The sequence below is a fragment of the Triticum dicoccoides genome, chromosome 2A (assembly GCF_002162155.2).
Source record: "Triticum dicoccoides isolate Atlit2015 ecotype Zavitan chromosome 2A, WEW_v2.0, whole genome shotgun sequence".
Lineage (NCBI taxonomy): Eukaryota > Viridiplantae > Streptophyta > Magnoliopsida > Poales > Poaceae > Triticum > Triticum dicoccoides.
Window position 1 is genome coordinate 747,444,591 of NC_041382.1, and position 9,163 is coordinate 747,453,753.

The 9,163-nt window shown below is 42.9% G+C and overlaps 1 protein-coding gene across 1 annotated transcript; it reads left to right on the top strand.

Annotated features, from left to right (window-relative positions):
• Positions 1-4,686: 4,686 nt before the first annotated feature.
• Positions 4,687-8,904, top strand: LOC119352230. The gene is made up of 5 exons (XM_037618932.1): positions 4,687-5,337; positions 5,743-5,904; positions 6,395-6,438; positions 6,546-6,577; positions 8,457-8,904. The coding sequence occupies exons 1-5, from the start codon at positions 4,749-4,751 to the stop codon at positions 8,650-8,652; spliced, it is 1,023 nt and encodes a 340-aa protein (XP_037474829.1). The 5' UTR covers positions 4,687-4,748; the 3' UTR covers positions 8,653-8,904.
• The last annotated feature ends 259 nt before the right edge of the window (positions 8,905-9,163 follow it).

The following is a 9,163-nucleotide window of genomic DNA, read 5'->3' on the forward strand; positions in this document are numbered from 1 at the left end:
TGAAGTGGCCATGTAACAGATGAGTTCTCGTCCGAAACCCTGATACTCTGAAAGAGTTTGTCCAGTTTGTACACGAAGTGCGTCCAGTTTTTGTCGTGACCCTCTCTACTCTTTCGCGCATGCTATGCGGGTGATACGATGATACCATGCCAAGTTTCAACATTTTCAGGATTCATTTTGTAGTGATTTTCAATTTCACGGTCATTTAGCTCTCTAAACAATTAGATAAATGACCGAAAAACAACAAATGATGTCAGAACATGTTAGAAATTGATGACGTCGCTTTGAATGCTGCATACTAAACACAAAAGAAGTCCGAAGTTCAAATAAGTTTAAAAAACATTGAAGTGGCCATGTAACAGATGAGTTCTCGTCCGAAACCCTGATACTCTGAAAGAGTTTCTCCAGTTTGTACACGAAGTGCGTCCAGTTTTTGCCGTGACCCTCTCTACTCTTCCGCGCATGCTATGCGGGTGATATGATGATACCATGCCAAGTTTCAACATTTTCAGGATTCATTTTGTAGTGATTTTCAATTTCACGGTCATTTAGCTCTCTAAACAATTAGGTAAATGACCGAAAAACAACAAATGATGTCAGAACATGTTGGAAACTGATGACATCGCTTTGAATGCTGCATACTGAAAACAAAAGAAGTCCGGAGTTCAAATAAGTTATTAAAAGTAAAAAAGAGGTGCAATGATGGTTAATTTGTTTCAAGCCATTCGGAATAGTGTAGACTGCACTGCACATAGCTCAGTGCAATCTATGCTATTCTGCAAGGCTTGAAGCTAATCAACATGTAGGTGAGCATTGCAACTCTTCGTCATTTTTTGTGCACTCACGGCTTATAAACTGCTCATACTGCCTCTCTCTTGGCGAGGTGGGACTAAAAATCAGCTTACAAAGAAACTCTAGTACCGGTTCATGGCATGAACCGGTACTAAAGGTCTTCGTGGGGGCCCCAGACTGACCATAGCCTGACACAGCCTCATTAGTACCGGTTCGTGGCATGAACCGGCACTAAAGGTTACCCACGAACCGGTACTAATGATGCCCGCCCGCCTAGCCGTTGGAACCGGCACTAATGGTCACATTAGTGCCGGCTCAAATTCAAACCGGCACTAATGTGCTTCACATTTGCCCCTTTTTCTACTAGTGTCTTGTTATATCATATTATGATTGTTTTGAGAAAGTGTTGTCATCCGAGATTTATTATTATTGCTCGCTAGTTGATTATGCCATTGACATGAGTAAACATGAGACCTAAGCGTTATTGTGAATATGGTTAGTTTATAATCTTTGCTGAAAACTTGAATGCTGGCTTTACATATTTACAACAACAAGACCAAACAGAGTTTGTAGAAGTTTTTCTTTATCACTTTCAGTTTGTCAACTGAATTGCTTGAGGACAAGCAAAGGTTTAAGCTTGGGGGCGTTGATATGTCTCCGTCGTATCTACTTTTCCAAACACTTTTGCCCTTGTTTTGGACTCTAACTTGCATGATTTGAATGGAACTAACCTGGACTGGCGTTGCTTTCAGCAGAATTTCCATGGTGTTATTTATGTGCAGAAAACAAAAGTTCTCGGAATGACCTGAAACTTCACGGAGATTATTTTTGGAAATAATAAAAAAATACTGGTAAAAGATCAAGGCCAGGTGGCCCACACCCTAGCCACGAGGGTGGGGGGCGCGCCTGCCCCCTGGGCGCCCCCCCTACCTCGTGGGCCCCCTGGAGCTCCTCGACCTCAACTCCAACTCTATATATTCATGTTCGGAGAGAAAAAAATCAGGGAGAAAGATTCATCGCATTTTATGATATGGAGCCGCCGCCGAGCCCTAAACTCTCTCGGAAGGGCTGATCTGGAGTCAGTTTGGGGCTCCGGAGAGGGGAATCCATCGCCATCGTCATCATCAACCATCCTCCATCACCAATTTCATGATGCTCACCGCCGTGCGTGAGTAATTCCATCGTAGGCTTGCTGGACGGTGATGGGTTGGATTAGATTTATCATGTAATCGAGTTAGTTTTGTTAGGGTTTGATCCCTAGTATCCACTATGTTCTTAGATTGATGTTGCTATGACTTTTCTATGCTTAATGCTTGTCACTAGGGCCCGAGTGTCATGATTTTAGATCTGAACCTATTATGTTTTCATGAATATATGTGAGTTCTTGATCCTATCTTGCAAGTCTATAGTCACCTACTATGTGTTATGATCCGGCAACCCCGGAGTGTCAATAATCGGGACCACTTCCGGTGATGACCGTAGTTTGAGGAGTTCATGTATTCACTATGTGTTAATGTTTTGGTCTGGTACTCTATTAAAAGGAGGCCTTAATATCCCTTAGTTTCCGCTAGGACCCCGCTGCCACGGGAGGGTAGGACAAAAGATGTCATGCAAGTTCTTTTCCAAAAGCACGTATGACTATATTCGGAATACATGCCTACATTACATTGATGAATTGGAGCTAGTTCTGTGTCACCCTAGGTTATGACTGTTACATGATGAACCGCATCCGGCATAATTCTCTATCACCGATCCATTGCCTACGAGCTTTCCATATATTGTTCTTCGCTTATTTACTTTTCCGTTGCTATTGTTATCATCACTACAAAATACCAAAAACATTACTTTTGCTACCGTTACTTTTGCCATCGTTACCACTACTATCATATTACTTTGCTACTAAATACCTTGCTGCAGATATTAAGTTATCCAGGTGTGGTTGAATTGACAACTCAGCTGCTAATACTTGAGAATATTCTTGGCTCCCCTTGTGTCGAATCAATAAATTTGGGTTGAATACTCTACCCTCGAAAACTGTTGCGATCCCCTATCTTGTGGGTTATCACCCCCTCCACAGTTTTCCACCTCAGTCATATTGTCGTAGTGCTTACGCGAAGCCCTGCGTCGGTAACTTCATCATCACCGTCACCACGCCGTCTTGCTGACGAAACTCTTCCTCGACCTCAACTGGATCAAGAGTTTGAGGGACGTCATCGAGCTGAACGTGTGCAGATCACGGAGGTGCCGTGTGTTCGGTACTTGGATCGGTTGGATCGCGAAGAAATTCGACTACATCAACCGCGTTACTAAACGCTTCCGCTTTCGGTCTACGAGGGTACGTAGACACACTCTCCCCTCTCGTTGCTATGCATCTCCTAGATAGATCTTGCGTGATCGTAGGAAAATTTTGAAATACTGTGTTTCCCAACAGAATCCATGGGCTCATCGGTGAAACCTGGAGAGCAGATTTTTCCCTAACCGCCTAGTGTTGGGAGAGGAAACAAGAGACAACTTTCAACGGTTAGCTTGAAGGTACAAAAGGAAAATATTTTTTTTTTGCTTTAAAAACTCTTGACGTGGTTAGACTGTTAGAGTTTTATGATTAGCACACAGGTTCATTTTCACATGCACTGTAAAAAAAGGTTCATTTTAACATGAGCATGTTTTTAGATACGTCAACATCCCCTTACCACATGAATATATTTTTCTAATACGAGATGCATATGTCGCTAGTGCAGAATCCTGCTAAGAAAACACACATACTGCACACCCTTAGACCGAACTGTGTGCGATGGCTGGGCGCCCAGCCATCACACTCAAATTTATGTTTATGGACACAAGTGGCCTTGACCCCAAGCAAAAAGCGTTTGCCGAGCTTTGCCGCAATGAAATGATCAGGAAGAAGACCATGCTCACGAGAACATGATGGGAGGAGGAATGGGTGGCATGAGAAGTGACATGGGTATTATGGGAGAAGGAATGGGTGGAATGGGAGGAGGAATGGGTGGCATGGGAGGTGCCACGGGTATTATGGGAGAAGGAATAAGTGGCATGTGAGGTATCATGGGTGAAATGGGAGGAGGAACGGGTGGCATGAGGGTGGAATGGAAGGAGGAATGGGTGGCATGGGAGGTGCTATGGGTGGCATGAGAGGTGTCATGGGTGGCTACATGAACATGATGGGAGATGCCATGGATGGTGCATTTGGTGTCAACATGAGTGATGGCTTTGGTGGCAACATGGGAGGTGCCTTGGTGGATGGTGGCTATGGTAGCAACATGAGTGGCATGAGAGGTGGATTCGGTAGCAACATGAGTGGCATCGGAGGTGCTTTCGGTGAAGGTGGCAGCATCGATGCATCAACGCATAAGAACGTCGAGAAGGAATCCATTGACAATGATGCTGCCAATGTCCACAGTGTCACAAGTGATAACGGAGAGAATGAAAGTTGGGATGCTATGTTTTATCTTATGTTTATGTGAATTTTTATTTGTTGGATTATGAACTATGTTTAATATGATGCACTTTTGTTTGTTGGATCGTGAATTATGTTTGCTATGGAAGATGATTTCATGTTGAATTTGAAATGTTGTTGATTTTATATGTTTATGGGATCATTTTCATTCAAATATGTGCGGTTGTTGGCTGCTGTTGAGTGGCTGCCGCGCGACCGTTGGCCATTTTTGCATCACCTGTTGGAGTGGCACTTCGTAGCTGCTGTATTTTATATCATCTGTTGTAGCTGGTAGTTTTTTTGTGATGTAAGCACTTTTTAATGACGTAAGTATATTTTACTCACACCATTTTTTGGTGAAGTAAGATAGATCATTTATTGGACAAGTGGACATGCTCCAAAAGGAAAAGGAAGATAAAAAATTGGGTCTTACACGTGGCATTGTCGAGATGGACTGCAAGGCCCACTAGATGGCCGATGCCCAATTCGGCCTAGACAAGCGATGGAAAATATCAGAAAAGGCCAACCCGACGGGGCACGGCCGCACGGCCGGACAAGCACGGGACTCTTCCCCGTTTTATCTTTCTCCGCCGCCGCCCGCCGCCGCCGCGGCCGCCACCACCAAGCCTCACGTCCAATCTCTGGCCGTATCTGCCAAACTCCAAAACCCCCAAACATGGCACTGAATTCAGCTACAATGGCGCATTCTCTCCGGTGCTGCCCAGCCGGGGCCGCGATCCGTCGATCGTTATCCACGCGCGCCGGCAGTTTCCTCGGATGCCCTAATTATAGCAGCGGTAGAATAACCTTGAAGATGGCTCGCGCTTCCCCTGCCGCCTCCGCCCCCGCCCCGGAACCCTTGCCGGCGTTGCCGCCTTTGCCGTGGTGGGCGGAGGACATGCTTGCGGAGGACGACGATTACTTCCCCCTCACGGACGTGGATCCGGCCGGACAGGGACGGGAAGAGCTGAGTGCTATATGGGGCGCACTCGTGGCCTCCCCGCTCGAATCCACTTCCCTCGCGCTGCGCGAAATCATGGCCGCCGGCAACGTCTTCCGCTGCCGCAGCTTCCACGCGGGCGTCCTCTCTGGTAAGTAGAAGAACGCTCTTTCTTGTTTTCCCTGTCAAACATCGCGATAAGATAACCAATTTGATCGTGATTGCCTCTGTATGGAGTATGGACTAGTCGACAACTGGTGTCATTGTCAAATCCACTGGAGTACCGACGGATTTGGCTCCAAATTTTACTTTGTCATTCACTGACATTGAATATGATCTGATACTGTAGTTTCAGCACTACTATCTTTTCTTTGGGCACTTCAGAATTAGGATTATTACTAGCACAAGGATGTGAACAAGATTGTCAGATAAGGGTTTTAGAATAGAAACACATATCTCAACTTAGTTATGCTCTTTCTGAGAACAAGTAAATACAATTCTGAAGTCCTTACAAGCAGTGGACATGTTTGAGTAAATTTCATGTCTTTCCTTGCAGGTGCATTGTTAGTACTCGCTGGTGTCTACCAGCTCTGGCAGGTGGCACCTACCCTTTTTCTGGACGTTGTTCTCGGATATATGTTCTACAAGTTAAGTGATTTAGCAGCAGAGTTGAAAAGGAATGGCAGGGCAAATGATATTTGTGCACGAATACAACTAGGTGAGTTCAAAAACACCTCAATTTACATAGTACCTTTTTCAATTTTCAGGAATTTTTTAATGTATATAATTTAAGAAATAAGCATGTACATGAAAAAGGCATTATTCTGAAGAGCTCGACTATAAGGTTGTTTAATAATTGAAACTGTGCTCTAGTTAATTGTTCATGATACTTTAGAATATTCATCATCTGTGACACCAGTGATATCAATGTTTATGTAATCGCTTTCTAATGCTTCACCTATATATTTGCTGATTTGTCTCTAGCAAAGTAAAAAGAAAAAGAAAAAACTAGGTGTTAATTGTGTGTTTTACCTCTGCCTTCTGCTTTTCTGACCAAAGCCCTCACTTAAGCGCAATTAAGTGTTAAGCGTTTTGCTATTGCCTAGAGCCTAGGCGCGCCTTTTTTGACTGTGACCTCTAGTCCCTGCTCTATTTACTGTTGTAGTGTTTAACCTTTGTTGATATCACAAGGTTTGTTTTCCCTGCAGTTCTTCTACTTATATTGTCTTTCAAGGACAACAGTGCTTATCAGGTGCGATATTTCTCCTAGCAAACAGTTACAATGCTCTACACACTTTTCTAGGAAGGCTATGCAATTACATGCTTCACTAATTAATATTTGCTCTGTGCTTGTGCTAGGGTTTCTACGGTGTTCTTGTGGATTTGATCTGGTTAGTATTTGAGCACAACACTTACATTATCTGCTATATATGTTTTCAATGCATTGTAGTTACAACTAGTGATTTTTTACTCTCTTTTTTGACCTGTAGCTCATTAGTTAGGTGCTACAGAAATCAATGCAACTTTACAGCCGGAGAAGCCAACTCCTTTTATTAACTGAAAGTTATTGACTGTGTTATGCTAAGTTACATACTTTTCTGGCGCGGAGACCACTGTCTGTGCGTCGCGGGTGGCCGGCTCCCGCCAACTATATCCTAGATCGTGGTGCTCCAGTGCCGGCGGCTGATGTGGTAACATCTTCGCCGACGGCAGAAAAGTTGCACATGGACTGCTCGGTAGTTGTTGAGGCAGAAGACGAAATTGCACATCTCAGTAGAGACTGTCAGGGTTTATTAATTGTAGAAGGGAAAGAAACTACAGAGACTTTACAAAGGTAGGACTACATGGACAGAGGGAAAGGGAGTTAGAGGGATTAGGTGTTAATGAGAAACAGAGAGATTCTATCCAAGCCTTTAAAACTGGATTTTGTTGTCCTTGATATGATGAGTGATGAGATGCAAGCCTCTCTTGAATTGAACCTTCCATCTGCCGAAGCTAGGTGGCTTATGCTCAATGATAAATCCATTTCTCTTTCCAAACATTCCGAGCTGCGCATACTACCAGCTCAATGAAACACTGTCCCTGGAATAGAGCCTTGGTCTTATTGAAAGAGTCTGAGATCGAAGTAACCGTGTGGGGTGGGGGTGGGGAGGGGGGGGCAGAGGCCCAGCTGAGCTTGGCAAAACTCCAACATTTTTGTGCAAAGCCACATTCAAAAAAATGGTGATCTCAGGATTCATGTAAATTTTGCGAGAACAACACACAAGTTCACGAACCAACTCATGATCAGCATATTCTAGTTCTTCAGATATAAATGGGCAGTGTCCTGCGAGTTGCTATCTCGTTTAATGCTGATTGCAAATATAGCTACAGATCCATTATTTACTTAAAAATGATGATATCTTTTTCCATAAGGATAATGGTGCTTGTTGCTTCTTATTTTGTGAGAAAACCAGATTTGGTTTTGAAATTAGTAGCATGTTTGGGTTTTAAAATTAGGCGGCACCTGACTCTATTCAGTCAGTATGTGGATAAAGTTCCTACTTTACCAGCTTGATCTTATTAAGGAATGTAGGTGTTCAGTAGAAGAACAGTGTATATTGGGCAAATACCATTGCAAACCCACTTTAGAACATTAGCCTAGATTAGTCAATGGGAGTGTTGCTCCGTGGGCTAGCAGCTTTTGCGCTCACTCAACCCAGCTAGGTTTGAGTCCTTAACTCCCTGCGGTGTTGGTAGTTCTTCTAAATGAAAGCCACAGTCCTGAACTCCCAGATTGAGTTTTTTTATACCAATTTGAGCCTCACGACAGCTCAACATCAGCCTGACAGCGTTAACGCTCTGCTAACCCCTGTTTTAGGCTTTAGGCTTTTTTCTGTTGCTTCTTTCTTTTTTGCCAAGTTTGTAGTTTGTGTCAGTCGGCTTTTGTAGCTTTGTGACTTCTTGGCGTTCTTCTAATACAAAGTACTACGAAACTAGATCTGCGTTTGGGAAAAAAAACATGGGAGTAGTCACCAGCTTCTTGTACAGTACTACAATTCTGAACTATTGCATTTATTTTCTGTAAGGTAATGATACTTTTTTTTTGAGGGAGTAAGGTAATGATACTTAGAATGTAGAAAGCTGTTGAATATGGACAAAGGCTTGATTTCCCATAAAGAATTCTAATTTTATTCTCTAACATTTTCACTTGCAACCTATAATTGTGCATTTCTTTTTACCATGCTTACCTTTTGTGTTGGAAATAATACTATTGTTTTTTTATCTCAGGACGCTTAATATATATCTATACATCATAACGGTTTACTACGAATTCGTCGGCATAAAGCACCTCAGAATCTATTGGCTTGGGATTTACAGAACTCTCCGCACCAAAGGTGGACTGATGAAGGTGGTGAAGCTTACCATCCGTGATATGTTTGGATGGGTCAATAAGCTCTACCAGGATGATGCAAATGATGGGTGAAAAGGGATGACCCAAATGGATTGGTCGCTCGTTTAGTCAGTTTGTTGCTAGCTTTGTTTGCTGCAACGAACTTATACTGTATTTATACCAAAGTAGATAAGTTTGGTAACAATGAAATGTGCATGTAGGTATGGGACCTCTATTGCTGGTGAAATGTTCTGATGTGGGAGATTTGACTCCTGGTTTATTTTTGTAGAAATACCCCTCATCTTTTGATTGGCCGGTCAATTCATATTTGGATATTTTTTTTAATCATGCATGTTTGGACCTCTATTAGTCGTGGAATGCTCTCCCCCACGGAATGATTTCTATTAGTCGTGACATCGTTAGCTCCTGCTCCTCCTGTAACAAAATAATTTAGCTGTGGAACGTCAACTTCAGTTACCTGCATGTTTAGGTAATATCTTAATAAACAGTGTATCAGAGAAAAACTTTCAACTAAAACAATACTGAGTTCTTTAATATATGTTATATGCTTGGAAATTTGATGGGCTGTTTTAAAATTGATGCT